Raw genomic sequence first — 25126 nt, 5'->3', positions numbered from 1 at the left:
AATGCACTGAAGCATGCATCATCGTGCAGTTCACTTTTATATTTCTTTGCAGTCTCCGATAGAGGGATTATGTGACAATGTTTTTTATGTATCTAACAGGAAATCTATTGTACATTTCCAGCTCCACAATTTTATTCTGGGACTCTACTAAAGTAACTGCATATGATTCAAAGTCTAAAATAATTCTTATAGATCTACTGAGACTCAGCAGCACCTTAGTTCATCCTCTGAAACAAGCAATTCTAAAACCATTATTAGTTACAGCCACACTAAAGTGTAAGACGCTTCCTCTGACTGCTAAGAAACCAAATGTTTAAAGGATTACTTGTACATACACTCACTTTATTATTTTTGATTTGGGTGTTTGTTTCATGTGAGCATCCTCCACAAAATAGGTACAACAGCTTATATGTAAGCATAGCAGTGTTTTTGTTACTTACCTGCAGGTGAACCAATGAGATTTTAATCCTGTTAATAGCTCTATATGTGGCATTTGCAGGTCCTGTAATTCTGTTTTCACTTCTTGAAAGATGCCGCTCCGTGGGACGTGTACCTGATTGATCCTTCTCTTATGTTTTCTTTTTCATCAATAAGCTGGCAGTGCTGTCAGATTTTTAGGCTTCATTGATGTAAAACTGCGTTTTACTGTCATTTAATTCATATCAGCATTTCTGTACTTGCTTGCAGATACGCTGATATCATTTGAATCACTCTGGCAACGTGTGTTCTTGTTTGGCTTTGAGTGATAATTCTCAGCTGAATCACAAATTGAAATGATGTCACTCCATGTGAAGTGCACTGAGCTTAGTTTGATGTTTTTATTGTAGCTTATTTATCCTTCTCATATGCGCTTCCTTTTATGAGCCCAAAAAATATGACTGTGTTGTCAGTTAAAGTGTTTCGGCTGTGATTTAGTTCAAGGTCCACTTGTGCAGGCAGTGTGATAGAAGTCTTTCACTCATCTCAGGCCAAGACAGATCAGCATTTGAAAGAGACCTCTTTCAGGTTATAATGAGCTCGCTGGCCATCTTCGCTTCAGCGATGCTAATTTCAGCAGGAGAGGCTGTAAAATGAAACACTATTGAAGGGCACGGTAGAATTAAAAGTCAAGGATGGCTTCTTCAGCAGTGAAAGGAAGCTCTTCATTTGACCCTTGCGTTGACAATACAAGTCGGTTAATCCATGAAAAAGTTCTGCAGTACGCTCATGTCTTTATGCCCTTTAAAAGAAGAGGGTCAGCGGCTGAGGGTTAGTAACCTGGTAATAAAGAAACAGAGTTCCCTCCACACTGTAAGTGGAGTATAAAATTCTCTAATGATCCACAACTGGAAACAGACAAGTTCATCGGCAGTCTCTGGCTTCTCAAATGAACAACAGCTGCTTCTGGAAGCGATAGCGTTGTAAACACACCCACCTGCTTAATTTCATTAACACCTCTTGAAGTTTAGGATACAGTTAACAGCTTGGCTCCTGAACTACAGTTTGTTTACTGCCTGTGGTCTGAAAACGGCTGTGGCTCTCTCTCTCTCAGCGGTGCAAACACACAACATCAAAACATCAGTCAGTGCTCACCCATCACTTTTTTTTATCCATAACTGCGCTCGCATCTGCAGTTTGTCTTTGTTCTGAAACATAAAGGTTTCATTCGATGATCCTCGACAAAGAAGACAAAATGATTTTTGCTCACGAGTAACCCATTCACTCAGATCTTTGGTAAGCTGTAAATGTAATGTGCGCATCCTTTTTCTTTAGCTAAGTACAATACACTGTGGGCGCCTTCTTGGTGCTATTATCTTTGCCTTTGGTTAGTTTGTCTGCTATTCACTCACAGTCTGTCTGTCTGTCTGTCAGCAGTGTTAAACCAAATCCACGATAGGCTTTTCTACCTCTTCTTAGTCAAGCCTGAAAAACAGCTTTGATGAAAAATAATAATAATAATAATAATAATTATAAGCTTAATATCAATCTGCCTTTTTTTTAAAAAAAAAAAAGTTGCACTTTGATTATCAGGATAATTTGATGATAATGAGTTATTATCAATATTTTCATGATGGTAAATATACTGAGACACAATTACATTTTCTGTTTACAATTTAAAGTTATTCTGTTGTCTAGTCTTTAGTGTTAACTACAACATCGAGAGCATCCTGACCAACAGTCTGGTACGGGAACTGCTCTGCCTCGGACCGGAAGGCGTTGCAGAGGGTTGTGAAAACTGCCCAGTTCATCGCCGGAGCACCACTTCCTGCCATAAAGGACATCTACAGGAAGCGGTGTCTGAAAAGGGCTGGGAAAATCATCAAAGACCCCAGTCACCCATCACATAGACTCTTCACCCTCCTGCCCTCTGGGAGGAGCTACAGGAGCCTCCGGACTAAGACCACCAGGTACCGGAACAGCTTCTTCCCCACAGCTGTCAGACTCCTGAACTCTGCCTCCTGACATCTGACCCACGTTAAACTAATGGACTGGACATACAAACACCCACAACCACCTACGCACACACACACACACACACACACACACACACACACACACACACACACACACACACACACACACACACACACAAAATGGACAACTGTACCCTCATACACACAATAATAACATGGACTGAACCACCACTCACAACCACTAGCACTTTATATAGCCTCTTAACTGCACTACTGTATAATTCTGTGTAAAGAATCATTCTGTACAATATGATAATTTTTAATTTTACAACTGTTTATAACTTGCATAGTTCACATTTCTGTATAACTGTATATCTCATATTTCTGTATAGTTTTTTTATTTCATATTTCTGTATAGTTCTTCATATTTATATCCTGTTCATAGCCTGTACATAGCTTGTACTCACTACAGCCTGTACATACTTATAGTTATAGCATATTCATAACATAACTTCATACCGTGTACATTATCATGCCATCCCAACAACGGACTGTTCTCTCTGTTGAGGTCAGGAAAGCGATTCCGCTCCCTGAAGACCAACACAGAGAGACTGAGGAGGAGCTTCTTCCCGCAGGCGATACGGTCTCTCAATCACACCACCGCACAGTACTGACCCACACATATAGTTCTTACACACACTGGACACTCTGGACATTGTTTTCACTTCATCACTTTAAGCATATTTGCACTGCACAAGACACTATATAATGTGGATTGCACAACACTGGACATTATATTCCTCATCTCCAGTTAATATTTGTACAGCTGCTGTTATTGTGTGTATATATATTTATATTTCTCTTACATTCTTATATATGTCTATACTTTGTATTTTGTTGTACAGTTATCTTATTTTCAACTTTAATTTATATATTTTATCTTATTCTTTCCCAGTTAAATTTACCCTTCATTCTAATTTGTGTTGTACAGTTATCTCATTCTTAACTTAATTTTCTATATTTTATTTTATTCCTTCCTGGTTAAATTTACCCTTTTTTATTTTCATATTTATTTATTTCCTATCTTATTCATAGCCTTTTCTTTTTTCTTTAGGTCACGAGCAGTTGTCCAAGCATTTCACTACATATCATACTGTGTATGACTGTGTATGTGACAAATAAAAATTTGAATTTGAATTTGAATTTGAATTTGAATTATAACATACCATAACAGACCCATTTCTGTAACGCATTTTTCTGGGAACACGAGGATGGCCATTTTCAAACTAAAGACGGATGTTGAGTGAGGAGGGCAATAACATAAATAACTCACTGTTGACTCTTTTGGTTGTTATGGGTTTTCAACCTGCTGCTTGGCCCTGCCAGCCATAGCGCTGATTTCTTGCTCTTACTATTCATCTTCCTCCTCCTCCCTGTTTTGTCATTTTCAAACTTCAGTCGGCATATTTTTTTTTCTTCTGCATAATGTGTGTTTCATATCTAAGAGATATGTGTTGGCTGGGTTCTTTGCTTTGTAGCTTGTGAGGTTATAATACGCTCTCTTTTACAGTTTACGCTGCATGGCCTCAATTAGAGAGCACCCTAAGGTTCAGTGCGTTTCCTGCCAAATAAAAGTAAGTTCTTGGCAGTAAATGTTTGAAAGGACCCAAATGTTAAATGTGTCTGACTCGACTTCTGGCCATCACATGGCAACATCAGTCTTTCTGTTCCCTGAATTCAGTTTATAACACTGCAGTGGCTTCTCATGCAAAGGACTGACACCTATATTTTGGGGGAAATCCAAAGTTTGTAGAAACTGAGGGCATGTGTAATGTCAGCAGCACTTCCTGAAACTCTGATTTGAGTGTCTGCAGAGGAATAGATAAACAGACTCAAAAACAGGCTAGGACTAAAATTCACAGACCTGCAGTGGACAGTAGGAGGAAGATGACCGTCAGGACATTGAAGGACTGCCGGCTGGAGATAGTCATCTTCTTGTCCTCATGTGGGAAGAAGGGAGGGAGCAGGAGGGTGGGGAGAGAGGGGGGGGAAGGGCCGCTTTAGCTGGACGTGGGCATCCTCTGCTCGCTGACAGCTTCTCTCACATGGCTGCTTCTTAGAGTCAGGGCTCCTAATGGGAACAAGACAAGCAGGGGGGGAGAGAGAAAAGATTAAGATATTTGATTTGGATTTCTGGAAGTTCCATCCAACTGTGTGGACAGCTTGTCTGGCAGTGAGCGTCCATGATGCCTTTCCCGAAATCTGTCTTAAGGCTTACATAACAGGACCGCATGGGCATTCGGTTTAATTGAAACTGGCACTCTGACAACACTGGGGCTAAAAGTTGTTCCATGCTTGCTTTTTCTTGTCTAAGTCATGGTAAATTATAGCAATAATCATGAATATGTATACTTCCCTGAGCTGAAATTGTTGTCATTTTTTTTAGTTGATTCTAATAAAACTGACTTTTTTTGAGAGATTAAAAGAACATCTTAAACTAGATGTCTTAGATATGCAACTCTATAAACTATGCGTTGCAGTAAGGAAAAACTGCACATATCATGCATTAAAAGTACAGTGCTCCAAGAAGAGCAAATATTTAATGAATTGCACAGAATCTGCTCTTTCAGCACAGTGTAAAGTTTTGTGATTGCAGAGCTGCTGTGGAGCACTTTGCTTGCAAGCGATGCATTGTAGGGGTTCATGAATTCCTCTTGCACATTATCACCATTCGAAGCTTCGCTGTAGTCATCCCTCTACTGATGATAAGTAAGATTAATGGGGTGGCAGTACATTTCGCTTAGGCACACTTGTTTCTGTTTTTTTTTTTTTAATTTATTGCTTTAATAGCCTCATTATGTGTATAGTATCTCTCTGTGCATTCGTTTAAGTTGATGTTGCTGATAATTTATATACGAGCCATTTGCAAATTTCGCGTAAAAACACCCATTATTTTCTCCTTGAACCCATAAGATCCCATGTATACTTCATTCAAACATGTACCAGGATCATAGATTGCTTTAGCTGCGTGTATGTGCCGAGAAACTTAAGAATCTTCTTCTGCACAAGTTAGTTGGTAAATATTACAAGCTCGGCTCCTAAATTATTGAGGACCTGACAGAGGCTGACAGAGAAGGAGAAACTAAGGAAAGAGAGCAACAACAAGGGTGTAGAAGGCCCATCAGTGTTCCTGTCATAAAAAGAATTCAGTTTATTGGTGGATCAAAGCCAGTCTAATGTTGCATCACCAACCTCCGACTTTTTTCTCGAGCTGTTTTGGTAACACTCCGAAGTATGGCGCAGATACAGCTCCATTTGGAGGGCGACTGGAAAGTTTAGTTTCTTTCACATGAGCACACAGTCAGAAGAGAAATGGTGCTAGTGGTGGGGCACTGCCTACGAGCCAAAAATGATTTATCAGAAATATGCAGACAGCGTTCACTAGGTCAGAATTAAAAAGTGCTAGAGGTCAGAAACAAGCTATGTTTCTGTTTTTTGGTCAAGAGTTTACACGAGTAGCCACATCTGCCGATGAGTGGGTTCACAGTGAGGTAATGTTTGTGCAGACTAATGCTCAACATTCGTTCCAGATTTCCATTCTGGTCTTTGAAAGTTGAATAGCATCAATTAATTAAATGTTATTATGTTATTATGTTGTAATTTTTCAAGTAAACAGAATATTTTTCAGCTTTGGTAGTCAAATAAAGATGTCAACATGTGCTGTGGAATATTTTGCACAAATCTTTCAGCTCCCTTATTTTTAAACCAAAAACTCACTGAGAAAATTACGTAGAGATATGTCAATTTTGAAAATGTGCTGTAAGTTGATTGCTTACAATGGCACGGCCTGTTTTGCAGCTGGTACACAATGGATCACAGAGTGAGGATGAAACGGGCTGGCTGTGGAGTAAATAGCATTTGGCAATTTTTGCACCTTTAACACCTTTTTGCACACTCGGGCAATTGATGCAGAAAGCAGCAAAGCTGTCAGGTCAGTTTGTCAGTTTTACGGAGCTGTAAAAGCGGAAAATGCAGGCCTCAGATATTAGAGGTCTTTCACAGGTCCAGAGCTTAAGATTTTATCTGAAGCCATTCATGAAAAAACGAAACCTCAAAGTAACCTGAGGGCAGAGAGATTCGTCAGATTATAATACCTAGCCTTTATCCAAATTGCTGTTGACCTTAACAGACTTAAAAAGGGGAGGCAACGCCAGTACTGGCAGCAGGATGATAGCCTACACCAGTTAACAAGCATCCAACGTTAATAAGAGAGGAAAAGATGTTTTCCCCAGCAGGTCACACGAGTTCTGCTAATGGCACAAAAAGAGAATTTTTTTCCTCAAGTGATAAAAATCTCACGTGATTAGAGGTGAGAAAATACCTGCTGTCTTGAATTGCATACATGGACACACACTCAAGAGGAGCAGCAATACGATTAGACTCAAATGTAGACTCTGTCCTTAAGAAGACATGCGCTCCTATTCCAGGCTGGACAAACCATAACCTTAATAAGATATACAATTATCTTTATCTCGCTGAGACACAACCTATTGCTTTTTATAAATAAGGCATGTAAGCATGTGAGTGTGAGGTCATGCGCTATTGAGAAACATATCAGGCTCCCAAACTGAGCTACAGAGGCTAAACAAATATTTTAGAAGAAATTAAAGCTGTGCAAACACTGTGGAGAATCCCACTCTCTGTCACAGGTACCGCCCCGTCTCCTATGTGTTAAATGGTTTCAATCCCAGATCAAGGAATAAATGTTGTGCATAACCATTCCAATATACGATGAAGTTACTGTGGACCACATGGACAGACTGTGAGCTGCAAGTGAAGCACAGCAAGCTTTTTCTGTCAAAGTCTTTTAAAGCATTTTTTGATCTGAAAAGCTGTTCCTTCTTCAGAAAGCCAGGCAACGGAGGTCCCGGGAGACTTGTTAGAGTGGCATTTCATATATTTTTTTTCCAGTCTTTTTATTTCTGGTGAAAGCTTTAGTGTACTGTCAGATGACAGCATGTAAAGTATAACGAGGGATTCCCATCCTTTCTAAACCCACTCCCCACAACCAACTCACTGCTGTGGTCTTTTATATACATTATTTACTTGTTTTCCTGTATTGTCACATGGAGTCACCCTGCTCCCTACGCAGGCTATAAAAGGGCAAGGTTCACAGCGTCACGGCGCACGGCTTGTTTGCGAAGAAGACGTAAATGTTCAAGGGTTTGTGTAATGAGTCTGACGGTAGTGAAGCAGAGTATGTACTGTAAATACACAGGAGTGCATGTATACAGGCACACACAGCACAGCACACAGTGCATAGCTCCCTGGGACTTAAAATAGAACATACTGTTCAGCCGAACAGACACACGACACAGATGGAGGGTCTAGATACTTGCTGTGTCTCAAATCAAACTAAAATATACATAAAGGCCATGGAAACACCCACTCTCTGAGTAAATGTAAAAGCTGTTCTGAGGGGAAACACTGTATTTCTACGAAAAAGCATGTAGATTTCATTTATCTGCCTGCATGTTCCTCATTACTCGCTGAGAACAGAAGCAAATATTAAGTGACCAATTGCTGCAGTAACCACTGCGAAGCTAGCAGCACACTTTTCATCACAACACAGCAGGAGACCCAAATCTGTCAGAAGTTTGATGAGGAAAAGCGCAGTGGAAGATTTTTGGGCTATTTGAAGATTACACACAGCGATAAGCGGGGCCTGTCTCATGAACATCCTTGTCCGAGTCTTATTTTTGTTCAAACATTAACTTTAAAGTATGCAACACGTTATTATGCTTTCTAAAAGTCATAATTTATTTATTTTGGCCTGCAGTGTCCCTTATCTGAGAAGCTTTCAAGTTTGTAAAGGCAAAATCTCGACATTACAATTCTCTCTCTCTCTCTCTCGCTGTCTTCCTCTCTACAGCTTAACTTTATTTTTAGACGAAACATTTAGGCCTGTCTTTTTGAGTATTCACATAACCTTTTTCTTCCATGGGTGATAGTAGTTGGATATTTATTCGCCCTCTGTGTCTCATTATTAGAGTAAATGCACTCTCTCTTGCTTTGCTTGCCCTTAATCCATGTTAATGTGCGTTATCAATCACCCTAAAACACATGAGCAACCGCAGTGAAGTACAGTTTAGAGATGAGACTCCCACTTCACACAAGGGGAAGAGTGAGCAATAGCTAAGTGACTGTGGGTCTGCAGATGGGCTTGCGTCCAAATACATTCTGTTGCAGCCCTCTACCTAATTGATGCTCCCTTTGACTATCATCATAATAAATTGGATTTCGTTCACGTTTGATGGCATTAGAGCTTCAGTCAGAAGCCCGACAGTGCTCCATTAGAACATGAGCCCATGTCAGGAGATTTAGAGCTGTGATCTAATGATTGTCATTGGCACAGAGGACTGAACTGTGTGCAGCATCAGTGAGTAAGGAGTGGCAGCCTATGTCATTAAAAGCAGTGACTGGTGAACATGTACAACATGTGACACAGCTGATGATAAAAAAAAACCTGTCCTTAGAGGATACCAGTAGTCTGGGATATTTATTTATTTACTTAAGGGCAGTTTTAAAGTGTTTTTTTAAAAAAAAAAAAAATGAAGCATAAAGTACTTTTAATTCACAATGCATAAAAAAGATAAACATCAACCACCTTTGCTCGTAAAATCAGTCTGAAGGAAAGAAATTGCATCCTCTTTCAGTTTTAAGGTTTTATGTATAAGGACATAAGATTAGATAAATATAACCTCAGATGAAGTACAGGGCATGTCATGAAACGTAAACGTCAATCGTGTGATGTCATTTGCATGCGACACAACAATGGAGGATGTCAAGGAGTTGCTTTTTGTCATGCTCGGGAACCATGGTGCTGATCTTTGTGCAGCCAGTTTCAAAAATAGCAGTTTTGATTTTTGTGAAGAAGACGTTCTCACAACTCGTCGAGTGACACCATTGACTGTCCAATCGGTGGTTTGCAGTCTGCTGACGTCACAATTTTGGATTGGGTCAGCTCACTTGGAACCCCGGCCATGCAGACACTAATAAAGTACCTGATATAAGGTACTGCCACCTAATAAAAACCCCTAAAAACTGAGTAAAGTTAAGCAGAGTTAAGTAGGTACAAGTGAAATAGAGCAAATAGCTGCATCTAAACAAATCTCTAGACTTCTGGAACAAGACCAAAGTGGAGAAGTCTGGCCTTAATGCATGTTTACTGATGTTTACCATGTTTACTGAAAGCAAAACACAGCATATCCACAACAACACTCATACCAACTATCAAGCACGGTGATGCTTTAGGCTCACTCTGAGTTCACTTTGAGTTCACTATGAAGTCCTCTGTATTTCAAAATATTCCAGAGTCAAATGGCAGACCATCTGTCTAATAGTTAAAGCTTGGGAAAAAGTGGGTCATGCAACAGGATGATGACACCAAGAACAGCACCAAATGTACAATAAAATGGCTAAAAAAAAAGAAGAGTCAAAGTACTACACCGACATTTTTCAATGGCCGGTCTCTACATTGTAAAGAAGAGTGGAACAAAACAAAAAGAGACTATCGAAGGCATACACAAAATGATTAACTCGAGTTAATGCTGCTAAAGGTGCTTTTTCTGTTTTTTACAACATCTGATGTTGTAATTTTTTGGATTATGTCCTGATATGTAAAAGCTTGCAGCTAAAAAGCCCAGTCGTCCATCAATATATATATATTGATAAATCTCCTATTATAAAACATAACTTTTCCTGCTTCAGCATAGAGTTAGCTACCCAGGACAGACCTCAGGAATGAAAAAAGAGGTTTTTAGTGTATGTTTGGGGAGATGCTGCAGACAGCATTTCAGATTGCTGCTCGCATCTTTAACAGTACTGAACGATGGATCTAAATACCTAAAGTGAAGCATGACATTTAGTTTTATGGTCTTGAAAGCAGTTATGAAAGCAGCTTCTCTCAGTGGCTCTGATTTTGTAACGTAAACCAGTCGACCAAGATAAAAGGACAAGTTTCTCCATCATCTTCTGTTTCAGTGATCCTAAATATATCTTTCAATAAATCACAAGAGGTTGAAATAAACATAAAAAAATTACAGTTATACAGCAAGCGTCAGATTAGCAACAAGGTTGTTTTTGATTTATCATTCAAGTGCGTTTCACACAACTACTCATAGATCAGAGCAATAAGAGCTTATTTGTGCTGTGTCATTTTGAGCTCCGGGTCTGCAGATATGAATTTGACTGATGAACAGAGTTTCTTCTTCGGTTTACATGAGCCGTCACCTGAATAAATTTTCCAGGTCAAATATTCTAAATAAAGCCCAAAGGCGGCAGGAACATGTTTTCGTCTAAAGCCTGGATGTTGCCTGGGAGACCTTAACGTCACAGAGGACATAAGGAAGAGTGTAGCCTGTAGTAATTACCACCCACAATGTGGTGGACAGGAAATGAATACTTAAAATCCTTAAATATACTAAGGGAGGAAAAACAGCAGTGTTGCCATAGGGCTTGTTGTGGAGAGTTTGGTCGATACGGCAGCATAATAACCTCGGCTATTGTGAAGTGCACCTAGCTTGCTGCATGGTTGGTCTGTTTCTGTTTCTGACTTGGTAATGGTTTGTTAGCATAACACAAGCAGAAGATGAGAGAACAACTGTAATCAAACTAGCGTCTGTGGAGGCACACAGTGCATCTACCTGCTGAGAGCTGTCATGTTGATGGAAACAATTCTGCCTTCTACGTTCACTTTATCTCACACCCTTAATTTATCATCAATTTGAATTACAAAGCAAGATTGGAAAATAATAGAGGTATTTGTCTGAACACCCCCTCCCCCATTAGTATAACTAGAATTATAACTCAACTTGCTTTTAAAGTTTAGCGCCTGGCAGAAACGGCAGCACCGCATTATATTGTTGAGCTAATCTATTGTAGATAGAAAGACTTCTGGCTGGTATTTCTGAGGAAGGCAATATTAGCATCCATCTGGAAATAAACCTCCCCCAGCAGTGGCTCCAAACACATCTGATCACTGCTCAGTGCTTCTCGCGACACTGCTCCAGCCACATCTCAAGTTGAATAAACAACTAATATCACAACTTTGGAGGTTGGAGAAAAGGAATGTGATACTTTTTCTTAAGCTTTAGTCACACAAAATAGAAAAACAACACAGAAAAGGCTAATTAGTGTACATTTAAGCACTTGGGAAATCTGGGAAACCCTAACTCACAGGAAAAAAGGTCTCCTCTGCACCAAATGGGAATTTAACAGGGTGATTCTCTCACAAATAATTTTGGCGGGGCAATAAATATATGCATGGGGAGAGGGGACTAATGAGACAGCTACTGGAGTCTAATAAGTTGAATTCATTATACAATCAAGGTCTTGAAGTCAGCAGGGGGGATTAGAATTCTTGGAACCTCATCTAACATAACGCAGATCACAACAAAGACCTTGTTTCTATGTAATGCAGTATGAATGAATCCAGCTCACTTGATGCTGCATTTGGAAGGGACTGAACACTTAAGGTTAAGTATCGACTAATAAAACCTTTATTGCATAATGAGAAAAGCAGCTGCAGTGCTTGGTGTCTTTCACAAAGTTCTTCAATCAGTTATTATGCTTTTGATGTGCCGCTTTTTTTGTTTAATATCTTCTCTAACATTTGACATATTTCATCTTTTTTTTTTCAACAAGAAATAATAATAATAACTACAGCGGGGATCAGTTTCAGACTTTCTTTTTGATTTGAGTTTGCTGCCGCTATAGCTTTGAGAATTTGGGTTTCATCAAGCGACTCAGAGGACTGGGTGTTCTTGAGTTTGACTGCTTAATGTCACAGAGATACAGTAGCTGTCACCCTTAAATCACTTTCAAGGCCACAGAACGCCTTCCAGGAATTGTTCTGCAGCAGCTCCCAACACTTGCCGTTCCATCAAAGTTCAGAGCCGCCAGCAGGCAGCAAAGTCCTCATCTGTCAACGCATCCGCGCTTTGGCACTCGCATTCAGTTTTCTTTGCGAGACTGTGACTCATGCAGAATAACTGGACTTGTTTGGCTCTGGGATTTGGGAGACATATCCTGGGGAATTTTTTGGTGTCTCTGATGCAGACTGACACGGTAGTATCTCCCAGACAATAGCCAGCATTGTTTGTTTGGATTTGTTTTAAACACCCCACTCTGGGCTCTTTCCCTTTTTTTTTTCGTTGGAAGTGCTCCCCACCATCATCATCCGCCTGACCCTGGATTTAAAATAGCTCCTACTTGCAGACAAATATCCCAGTGGGAATTTCAAAAAATGAAGCAGAAAGTTATGACAAATATAAAAATATCACTTTGCTGTATCCCTTTGGCCTGCATTAATTACACAGACCAGAATGACAAAGAGGCAACACTGGCCCTAAAGCTGGCACTTTTGTTCCATGTGTGATGGTGATAAATGGTAAAGACACAAACTCAAGGTTATGTTTACTAACATATTTCCGTGCACATTGTTGGAACCATTTGTAGTCCATGTGATTTTTAAACAGAAGATTACAGACTCAATGACTCAACGCCATTCAATAAACCCAGCTACTTTACAAGTTTTGGTTGCCCGTGTAAACCTACACTGCTTGAAAATATCACGAATCCTCAGTGACTTTTACAGTCGCGTCAGATCCAAAAGTAGCACACTGAACTTAACGAAGTGGGTAGTTTTACCCTCAGATAACCCCCACAAGCAAAAGTCTTAAGAGGTCAAACCCCATGCGACTTCACCCCAAAATAGCCATTACAGATACACTGTAAACACCCGGCGCGTTTGCATCACCCGGAGGTCGCAGAGGGCAGTGGTCATGCAGACCTTCACATAGTGTGGCCAAGAATACCTCAGATGAGAACGGATAATACTCCCCACTGCTTCCCTTCCAAATGCTAATGGTGTTTTGGCAGCCAGTTTATATAGCCTGTTAGAAAAATCTTAAACCGCAAGAAACGGTTTGTGAACCATTCCAGCGATCGTTATTGGAAGTGTTGGTTGACTGGCCATCGTATTGATATTACACCTCATTAATGAGGCTGTCCTGCTTTTGACCCACATAGAATGAACTCACCTCAGGTTGCATACGTTTGGCAGATTTTTGTGAATAATAACTTCCTACTATGTCCTGAAGTGCTCCCTAAATGCCATTTGAGTTCAACTCAAAGCTCTAATATTATAACTTTGTGCTAAAAGCCCCGACACGTCTGCAAAACGCTTCTGTTGAACTGATTTCCTGAGACTGTGAATGGATTTATTATCAGAATGAAGAGTTACTTGCTGCTGTTCACTGATAATATGGCGGGTGCGATCAAGCTTATTTAAAATATTCGTCATTATTGGCGAGAAGGATTATAGTGAAGCATTATATATCGTGGTGAATTAAAAATTACAGTCATTTGAGCCATAATGACTCATGGATTATACTTAGGCTTTATATAGTGTGTAATGTCTGCCAGCACGGTGAGCACATATGCACATGTTTGATGCTACAACACAGACAAATGTTTACACACGCATTGGTTGCGTGACATTTTCTTAAAAGCCCCTGGCTCAGTGGTAGCCGACTTAAGAAACAAAGCCCAATCTCCCACAGACACACACCTCTTAATCCATATTCATGCATTTTCTGCTTAGTAACAAAAGGCGGCATCGCTTATATTCTCTTTTTTAACAATATGGACCGCCACAAGTTAAAAGGCAAACCAAAAGGAAGGCATTGAGTGAGGATGACCTACAGTAAAGATTTGCACATGAATACTCTCGCCGAGGACAGTCTGTCATTTTTTTAGTGTGGCCGTCCCAGTGCCTTTATAAAAATGATGATCTATTTGACGGAATGACATTTTTATAATGGGGGTATTGTTTGAGGATTTTGTTGCATGTACCTTTTAAAAATTAAAAGGTGTGTGCAGCTGTGGTCTACCAGTCAGGATAGGATTTCCCAGGCTACTCAAGTCTGCATGTCAAAGCATTCTTTAGCAAGACAGTGAACCCTGAGTTGCCCCCATTGCATGCAAGTGACTGTGAGCATTTACATGAATGTTAAACAAAGTGCTTAGGTATAGAAAAAATGTTAGTATGTCTGTGTTACTTGGTGAATGAGACATGTTGTATATTTTTTAAAAAGCACTTTGAGTGCTCAGTTGGAGTAGAAAAGACCTTTAGAAGTCCACGTGTTGCAGGAAATCCTGCAAAAAAACACGTTTACTTTAAGTAATGCTTAACTAATCCTCCCCACACACACAAACACATAAAAAAAATTACATCTAAACTTGGGGGTTAAATTTAGCTCTTTATATATGTGACATTTTGACATTATTTAATCTTTTAACTAATGTCAATGAGAAAAGTTACTGTTTTGTGAGAACAAAGTGCGCATAATATACCGTTACTTCAACACGCTCATTTTATCTGGTGATAGAAGCTTTTTCTCTTTCCTGCATGGTTGAGCCAAAGTGACAGAGGCTCTTCTGCACCTCTGGCTCTGTTATCATCTGTAAGCGTCTGAATTGAGCGTTTAACCCTTTGTTCACTCCAATCGCATCGCAGCTGTCTGTCACAGCTGCTCCCTCTTCCTGTAACACCTCTGAGGAAGGGAGGTCAGGCAGGCATACGGTTACATATGGAGACTGTTAAGAGCAGGAGACTTCACTGCTCTCCATTTCCCCAATTATTTGGGGTGATTCCTATTATGAGGTGAGGAAAATGTAGATTTGTACCAGGACTCAAACCTGGTGCCGTCATTAAAACTGCAGGAATCCTACCACAGTAGAAATAAAAAGCTGTGTGTCTGCAAAGGAAAAACAATGGAGTGCATGACAACAACAACTTGCACTTGCAAGTTATTTTAATATGCTCCTAAACCAAATTTCTTCGCTGCTCTCAAACGGGGTTTTGGTTTCCCGTGTCACACATTTATTAAGATTTTTTTTTCCCATGCAGCGCCGTTTTGTTTTCTTTCTGCCTGAACTCTCTAAGAGTTTCCTCTCTCTGCTGCTTATTTACAACACTGTGAAATAACATATGCTTTTATATGACAGCATAGGCACAGTGTGTAAAGACACTTTCTTATATTTACTGTGCTCGTTGAAAGTTGCTGGAGTGCAGCAATTTAAAATCATCGCACCTCAAGTGGTAGTAAATACACATGGTTTTGTTCGCAAAATCTCTAAATGATCTGATGGTGATTAGGTTTTGAGTAGATTACGTTTGATTTCACTGACTAAGCTTCCCCTCAGGTTTATGATACACTGGATCACACATTGTAATTAAATAACAACACAGATTTATGTGGAAAGATGTTGATCACCACAGGTTTCCACTTGTTATTAGTCACGTCATAACATTGATCCACGGGTGATGCGGTGGAGAGGCGGAACTGGAGGCTAAACTCAAGTCGATGAAGCATCCATGTGCTTTCGTTAAAGCACAAGAGCAAAGTCAGAGGTCAGATGCTGCTGCACCAATTACTGAGAAGTATGAGGTCATGCATAAATGTCAATAAGTCAATATTAAGATTACCTCTGAGAATGAGAGCTGTGGTCCGAGGTTGTTTTTCTTTTGTCCACTCATACCAAAGATCTTCCCATTATTGTAAATTTAATATTGTGGCGGGGCGTGGCCTGCGGTGCCGTGCAGAGGAGGCGGGCGCACCTGCACAGCATCCGCAATCATGCCCCGCCGAATTAAATATTGTACTGGGTCCTGTGGTTGGGGTTGTTGTGGTAATGTTGAGTGGGCAGCGGGAGAGCTGCAGCTCTGTGAGTATTGTGGACAGCAACCGTCAAAGCTTTAATAAAAATCATCAAAATGCCACTGGGTCTGCCGTGTATGTTTACAAATATCTCTTAAAAATCTTGAGGGAATTTCTTTATAATTGGAGCAAATGTTAAAAGATGAACGCATGGGAATGTGCTCAAAGGTCACTGTGGCCGCAGGGATGCACAGATGTTTACTCGGTGGTGTGATGTCCATTGTTTAATCAATGATCAGACACCAGACTGGTGACACAATTTTTTTTAGTTATCATATAATATGATGAGTTTAAAAGCCAAAGGATATATAAATATCTATACTGCAAACCCTCAACTAAGGAGTCACAGACTGACAATATTACAATATAAAAATTCTGGCTTTTCTTTATGTACAGGAATAAACATGCACAGATACTAATTTGAATAATGACTCTGCTCAAGTTAATATTTTCCCAACCTCTGATTTCCCCAAGTATTCCTTTATTCTCCTGTGAAGTATCCCTCATCCACGATTTAACTGTTTCAGCGGGATTAATGCTCAAAGGAGTCTGCATTAATGTGATTTCTTTCTTCCCTTTTGTGTTGACCGGAGATACACTCACATACACAGAGCAAACACTGCATTAATATTCAAAACAGCCACTGGGTGAACCTGCTTCTGAATTTCAACAGCTTGTCTCTTATTCGATTATTCTTTCAGCCTCTAATTTCAGAAGCTGCTGAAAAAAAAAGAGGAAATGCCTTCCTGATGCCAAACGCCCCCACCCCCCTTGAGGGAGGAAAAGACAAAAAAAAAAACAAAAAAAAAAAACAATACAGAGGCACAGACCTCAAAGCAAAGCACAGATGTGAAGGAAAAAAACTAAACTCACCCCTTCATATTAGTGCTTATAGATAATAATGAATGTTTAATGGGCCATTTTGCCAGTTGCACCTATGCATACGAGTAAAAAAGTGCATGTTTATTTCCACATAAAGGGTTCGGGATGCAGATAGTTACAAGCAAGCTACTAATATTAGAAGTAATATAATAAGACTTCTGGCTTTCCGCCCTTGGCATTGTTACAGAATTGAAGTACAACAGGGGCCACACAGAGGGAAAGTGAATGCATACAGTTGATGAGCACAGGCCATGTTTTGCCCTAAAGGCCTCTGCTTATTATCTCAGTGGTGATTATTATCTCCCCTGCATATCGGTGGATTCTGATATGGAGGGGAAGTTGGACATGCAAGGGCTCAGTTATGTTGTTACTCACTCAGCTGTAGAAACGTATACATGCATACTGCACACACTGTCTTACTAACAAGTGCACAAAAACAGATGAATGTGGAGATAAAACATACATAAAAGCACACATACACAGAGGCAAAACAGGGCAGGGGAACTCGGCGTAAACCATGCAGAGAGATTTATCGATGACAGACCGGATTAACCAAATAAATGCAGTTTTCTGCACCACAGATTGGAAAACAAGACATTTCTGAGCTCACAGAGTGACTACATGTTGCTGTTTATTTTGGGTTGGACAGTGTAATTATTTGGCTGCTACTGCTGCATGCTGTTTGCAATATTAATCAGTTATACTCACAGCTGGAAAATGTTCATGATTGTTTTTTTCTTTTTTGCAGGGTGTGTAGTGGATAAGGGCATCGAGTCCACTTGGAACATCAGATAGAAGTCTTTGTTCTTTTCAGCGTGCAAGTAAAAAGTAGATCAGTGTTTTGGGTTAGGTGTTTTTTTAAAAGACGTATTTAATTTTAAATACCACTGAAGTGAAATGATTCAAATAGCAGGCAATCAAAACTAGAAGAAAATGTCCAAAGGGATTTTCATGCTCGAGCGTACCTGAATGATGTGGTCAGAAGTTACTTTGGGTTGAAAGTGCGGTAAGATTGGCCTACAGTCAGAATGTAATTTGACTTCTAATGAAAGAAAAGGATTGTGTGCACATCACTCTAACATTAAAATTGGCTCTACTAAATTCTCAGTGAAATAAAGACAGACCGTCTCGCAAGCAGTATTCGCATTTACTACTAACAATTTGGTAATCGTTTAACCGTCGAGGCAAAAATATCAAGACAGCTTCTAAAATATAAAAATGTGATGCTTGGGTGCGTTTGGACAAAGTATTCAACAAGTTAAATCAGGGATTATAATCATCATTACTTAACGGTAAAACTGTAACTTTTTACATAAACATACAGTGTGAAAATAAACCTTTTTTTCCCATTCTTATTTTATTTTTTGTGGCCTGTTTGTGCGCTTCATGTGGCCACTTCCACCTGTAGAGTGTTCTGCCCACAAATGTCAAACAGGCAACAATGTGGTTTGTAAATTGGCAGCGATGTGGTTTGTAGCTGCCCTTTAACAAGAAAAGTATTACAGAAATTCACCTCAATGTTAACGCAAACATTGAGGTTACTTCAAAGAGGGACGAGTTTGATCTAACTCACAGCTGAAACTACCAGTGAAAGTTTTTCCTTTCATTTTTTTTCTTTTATGACCACAGCTTAACTAAGGTAAGTTTCAATCAGTCCCATTTACTCTTTTTTAATTTTGCTGTTGTTTTATCAAACATAGCAAGTACAAAATGATGAACATTGTCCTAACTGTGCAGGACAGCTTCTTTTTTTTGACCCGTAGTTCATGACAAGCTGTTACAGTCGCCTGTAAACCTAGAGTGGTGCTGACTTCACTGGAGCTTTTCTGCCTCTTTGTGCGTCTGTGTTGTTCACTTCAGAGGGTTTTTTTTTGCTGTTATTTTGTCTTTGCACATTCAGAATATGTCTATTTTGGAATTAAGGATGTGGGAAGCAATTAGAAGATATTCAAATAAGATTTATTATTGAGTTTAAATTGTGACATTGTGTATACTTATCTCAATTATTTTAGGGTCATTACTTTACAATATAAAGCTCCGTGAAGCGTCTCTTGTTGTGATTTGGCGCTACAGAAATAAAACTGAATTGAACTGAATTAATGGCAAAGAACTGGTAAGTAGCTTCTTGGCTTATATTAAGTAAATATTACCCAGTATTTTATGCTCAGTGCTCAATGTTCAAAGCTTTCTTCCGTTTAGTGGGAAATAAACATCAATTTCGCAATGACCAGAGAGAGACTCTGAAACGGCGTTTGACTTTGTGTTTACTTCTAAATAACCTTCTCTGTCTGCACTCTGTTATGTCTAGATACATGGCTGGATTACGTGTGCTGTGATGACGGTCGTATAGCTGAGGTTTTGTGCCTCATCTGGACCGCGATAAGAACCAGCGTCCGTAACACAGTGATAACCACAGTTGTATTAATTTCAGCTCAGCGCCTCTGACTTTTTATGTCTGAGACTCAGGCACCAAAAACTCTTCCTCTGCCAAAAGATTGTCTGCATCTGGTGCCGCCAGCTACTCTGCAGTTTCTACACCGGTCTGATCATCTGTTCTGAATTTGAAATGCTCCTCACTAAAAATTTTCACCTTGAGGACTCCTGCCAAGCCAGTGGTCACGACGCCTCTGCTGGCTCCACCTCTGCTGATGTAAGCGTGTGTATGTGTGTGTCTACGTTTGTGCACGGATGTGTGTATTCAAGTATATGCCTTGGTGAAATAAGAGTGTGTATACTGTACGCAGCATGCACACATCAGTACCCTTTCAATGTCAATGACTTTTCTGAGTTGGGACAGTCAGCTGGTCACCGATGGACTCAGCATGGCTGTCCCTGTGAGGCGCAGTGGAGTGGCGGGGTGCGCTTGAGACAAGGTGACAGAGGAAATTGTGCTCTAGTAATGACTGACGGTCATGGTTATGTCCTGTCCTGCCTGTGAAGGAGACTTTGTGTGAGTGACGCAAACATGTGAAGTCCAGGACTAAACACAAAGCTCTAGTGTGCTGCTGGGCAATCCTTTTTAAGAGCAAAATGTTTCACTTTAGGGATTTCTATATAAACACCACTTTCCTGTCACTGAAATGAATATAAGGTAGACTTTGGCTGATGCAACAGCCCTTCTTATGTGTCAAAACACATACACGCACAGTCCAGACCAACTGCACTTTCATGCCTCCACCTGTGTTTACACTGTGAACTTTGTTCCCTGGCGTCTTCCCAGAATACATTTTTAATCAAACTGCCCATCAAACCCGAATATTTAACAAACTTCATGGCTCATCGGCTCCCTTAAGCCTCCATCAGAGCCCCTTTGTTGCCACCAGACAGAGGCCAACCTTTGCATCTGAAGGCACACTTCTTCTATAAGTGCCGGAAAACAGCAGCAAGAAGGTTTTGTGACAAATAGTCAGCAGAATAGCTCTTCAAAGGTTTCAAAGGGACTTTTCAGTCACATATTGTAAGTAAGCAAAAGCTAAACAAAGCCAGAGTCCTTGGGGAGCCTATTTATTTATGCAAATTATAAAACTGCTCATTCATAGGGTACAGAAATTACCCAAAGGTACCCAATGATTCACAGAGTAATCACAATATTTGGAAGGGAGGTGTGGTGTTTATTAAAATAATTTTTCTGCTTCTTTTGTTTGACTGAATAATTTCTTCCACTCATGGAAATGAAAGGTGAGGGCTCACTTGAGAGTCTCAATACATCCAGTCCACACTAGAACAAACACACAGCCACACACATAGCACGCGCACTCTGTCTACGCACATACCCTTAAGAGTAAACACACTTGAACAATGTTCACTGTTGAGCAAAATCATAAAAGCTCGCAACTGCTGCCTGTGGGCCAGGTTTCAGACACCCAGGCGAGAGCAGGATTTTTCACAGAGGAGCAGGATTTTGTGTGAACGAACAAAAGGAATCTCCTTCCTCCTCTAAATCCTATCATGTGCCACCATGTGTCTCCCACACGCCTGTTTCTAAGTTACCGGCAGCGTCAGCTGCCAATCCCGCTTAATTGCCTCCTGTGTAAAGTGACAGCTGAGGAGTGGCGATGAGAGCGAGCTGTCCTCGCCTTTTCCTGAAGCTCAGTCTCCGCCACCTTGCTAACGGGAGACTCCACCTGAGAATTGTACTGTATGCCTTAGGGAAATTACACAGTAGTTTTGACCTGTAGTGACACTTGAGTATCCAACCTGGGGACTTGCTTTATTAGAAAGAAATATGACTCAAATGTTTCTAGGCACTTTAAAAAAAATAAAATGTTCTCAATTTAGAAAAATGCTCTGCAGGGACAGTTAACTGAAGCTCTAAGGGAGGGAGGGAAATATTTTAAATATGTCTTGTTAGAAATTAAACTAAGTAATAGACATAGAACAATAATAGCAGGCACTGTTTATTTCAATAACAAGAAGCTTCCCTTACCAACCTTGCTTGAGCCTGGAGAAAAAGAAAAGATCTTTTTGCTCACTCCCGCTTGCGGAATTTGCCACCCTGTTGCTCCTTGTTCTCTCTTCCTTTGTTGCGTCTTCCTCACAAACAGATCCTCCTCATCCTCAAGACCAGGGCTGGAATTAACAGCTCATGAGGGAAGCCAGGCGGAAGAGAACGAAAACACACCAGAGAAGAGAAGAAACACACACTTCTCACCCCTAAGTCCTCCTTGGCGGTGTATCCCCATCCGTTAGAGCTCAGCGACTGAGAGTGTGGTGAGAGAGAGAGGGAGAGAGAGATGAAATGATACTAAGTGGGCGAGTGAGAGAAAAAGTGAGAGAGGGAGGGAGCGAGAGAGAGAGCCCGTGCGTCTGCACTGGAGGGTGATCCTCTGTACTGTATGATTCCTGTTTATCTCTCTGTCTGTCTCCTCTGCGTGCATTCCTTCCCGACAGAAAGGCACGAGGTCAGCTGTTTTTACAGTAACAACACTTGGTTTCCTCTTGAGGGAGAAGACTTCCTGTTAGTTCTCTGCTCAACTTCTCTCATGGGTGAAATTACTAGCAGTTTTGTGCTTTTTTTTTTAAAAAGAAAATCCCCTCTCTTCTACTTCCTCTCTCCTTCGCGCATAATCTCCCTCTCTATTCACGACTCCAGATTTATTAGCGCCTGAGCAAGCGTTAATCTAATCTCCTCTCTCTAAACATCGCTTGTCCAGAGGTTACTCTGTTGACAAAGAATGCTCTGCAGTTTAATTTTGGACACACACAGCACCAATACACAAACTAACTGCATGTTTGGTAGACAGCGCTCCAATTTGGCTGTATAAAGAATGAAAATGTGCAATTAACTGATATACTGCGTGAAGACAGAATTGCATGATTAATATATGATTCCATCATCTGATACTGCTCTGCATTCAGTCAGTTGTACTGACAATGCTAAAAAAAGAAAAGAGCTCATTTGTAATAATGCAAATATTGTCATTAGTCAACATGATAACTGAAATCTCTGGGTTTGAACAGATAAACCAATGAATAAATGAAATACTTTGCTTTTATCAACTCGGTCATCACAGATCCAATTAATCACGGAATTACGCAGTAAATTGATAATGTGGGGCTTTGTTGGGGTTTTTTATTTGTTTGTTTGTCTTTTTCATTATAGTCTTAATGTTTAAACAAATAATCAGTCATCTGCAAAAGAAAGAAGACAAAGACCAAAACATTTATTTAACTCACCAGTTAGCAAAAGACCTTGCACTTCCTGTTTCCATCTTTTAAAATATTTTTTAAAATATTAACAGATTCATTAAAGATAATTAATTCATCAACATTCTCATCATTAGCATTAAAATGTTAATAAGGTGGTTCAGTGTGCATCAAATTACAATTGCAATTTGCCATCTTGATAATGGGCACAAGACCCAGCCATTCATTCTTGTCCTCTGTGGGAGGACGTGCTTTGAGAGCTCTGCGTCAAGCACAATTTATGCGATGTATTTGAGCCTTACTGTACTGACAAGAGGACATCCTGGGCTTTCTAGTGATGTCACATCTGAGGGGGCTTGACTAACACACTACATAGACTTTCTTTTCAAGGAGCAGCTTCCACATTTTATTGCAACAAGGGAGGTTGCGATGAAAAATTTGCAGATAATTGGGTTTTATGAAATTAATGAGATTGATGAAATTGGGTTGAACATTTTTTGAACATGACTCATAAAAACAGGATGACGTTGCCCACAACCACCGGCAGGAAGGTGAAAGCTCAAAAGATGAGATACAAGCTTTCGAGGAGCCCGAGCAGGACTGTGTGAAGGCACCTACCATCTATAATAAAAAGAACTGTTTGATGTAGGGCTCTGAAGTTTTCAGGCATTATGATATCTAGAAGGAGAAACGAAAACCTCTTCAGCTGAATTCACATACATACACACAGTCAAACACACACATAGGATGAAACAGGACAACGCTGCCCACAACCACCAAACAAAAATTAGGCAACCAGGTTTTACAAAACCATGCTAGAGCTCACAAACCAGAGAGTGTCTGAAAGTAGCATTAATATCATACTGAAACTGGGTTGAAATTGTTTTTTTAGCATGAAATATTAAAGCAGGATAACCACCAAATGTGGTTGTCTGATTACATCAGACAGAAAATAGGGTACTAGTTATAGCCTATTTAATAAGTTGAGGCAGATTCAAATAATCTTCTTGTCACTGATATGCAGGAAAAGAAGGAAGACCACTGGAAAGTGGGAACTCTGTTAAAGAGGCTGCCGTAAAAAATATGATTTCATGTGGGATTGGTCAAGAAACATCTTCAGAGCTCTAGCTTACACAATACTTCTTATCCATAATGGACTTTAGGTGTCGTCACTTTGGTACTGGTGAGGCTCCTCAAAACCTGGTATGCCCTCCGTCTGAACCTTCACCTTCTTGTTCTAATGCCCACTCCTCCTCCACCTCATCTCCCGAAAACTTGACTCAATTTCCACAGTTCTGAATGAAATCCTGTCTGCCTCACTCAGCCATCATATCATTCTGTGATCAAGCGAGATCTGATGTCCACTTCAAGGGACAGAAGATGAAATTTAAATAAATTCCAGTTTTGACATATTATTTGATGCATGTTTCTAATAGTTCAATTATCTATAAGAAAATCTAAATATCAGAACATTATAAGGGTGTCAGGAGGCTAAACATCAAGTGCATAATCAGCAAAAGATTTGGTTTATTAAAGGAATTCATTTGTTGATTTGTATCATTGATGATATATTTGATAAAAGTGCATTAAACTGTACCTCTCTACTCTTTACACTCTTTACTTTCAACCCTGTTGAAAATGGGCTGAAACGTGAAAACAGGACAAACCACAGGCATCAAGCCTAGAGGCTCTCTGCTTACATAAAATATTACATGGGCAACCAGGTTTCTGAAAAAACATGTCAAACCACAGGAAGGTGCTCATCTCCAGAACATTTGTTGTTTTGAGGGTGGAAACACTGTTCAGAACATATCTGCTTATTGCAAGACTCAGATAGTCTAGGATCCAGATACACTGGGTCCTAGTTATAGCCAGTTCACTAAGCTGAGACAGATTCTTCAAGATGAGGCGGCCCATCAAAGTAATAAATGATCTTGATGTCTCTGACATAGGGGGGGAAAGAATAATGCCTTCTAAACAGTGTTCAGATGTGTTTCCATCAGTTCCTCGTTTTATTGTTCATGCAATAAACATATATTTGACAAGAAATCCACATGCTGTAACGTTTTTCTTTTAACCACAATACTTCAATTATCAAAACAATTTTTCCGGGCCTCAGGAGGATATGAAAAATTTTTGAACTATTTCTTGGCACGTTCATATTTGATAGTAGCAGACAACCAAAACTACAGTTCAAGGGACATTTTGGTAAGCCCAGCTTTATGCCACTAAACAATAAACAAGTAACAGGTGTTTGTTTTGTTGTGTGCATATATTGTCATGTGTAAAGGCAAAATAATTTTGTTCCTGAAAACTCGGTCGCAAAATGTGCCGTTTCTGTGATACTCTGCTTGTCTTTTAAGCTTTGCTGGTCCCTGTTGTGTGAAGGCAGCCACAGCGCTTAAGTGTGTCCCCAGAGTA

At 40.0% G+C, this 25126-nt stretch overlaps 1 protein-coding gene across 4 annotated transcripts in view; it reads right to left on the bottom strand.

Moving 5' to 3' along the window:
• Window positions 1-21936, bottom strand: part of shisal1b (shisa like 1b) — a 39087-nt gene extending 17151 nt beyond the window's left edge. For 2 of the 4 annotated variants that reach the window (XM_006782513.3, XM_006782510.3), the window contains exons 1-2: window positions 21490-21936; window positions 4318-4524 (exon numbers count right to left, since the gene is read on the bottom strand). In XM_006782513.3, the coding sequence (XP_006782576.2) occupies window positions 4318-4384 (67 nt within the window). In that variant the 5' untranslated portion in view covers window positions 4385-4524; window positions 21490-21936. Of the gene's footprint in view, window positions 1-4317; window positions 4525-21485 lie in introns of all 4 variants that reach the window. The other 2 variants (XM_006782511.3, XM_006782512.3) reach the window with 2 other exon arrangements.
• Window positions 21937-25126: the final 3190 nt, after the last annotated feature.

Source organism: Neolamprologus brichardi, chromosome 7 (assembly GCF_056152115.1).
Source record: "Neolamprologus brichardi isolate AB-2024 chromosome 7, ASM5615211v1, whole genome shotgun sequence".
In the NCBI taxonomy this organism is placed as follows: Eukaryota; Metazoa; Chordata; class Actinopteri; order Cichliformes; family Cichlidae; genus Neolamprologus; species Neolamprologus brichardi.
Note: the sequence above shows the minus strand (reverse complement) of the source record. Positions and strands in the feature narration are given on the sequence as shown.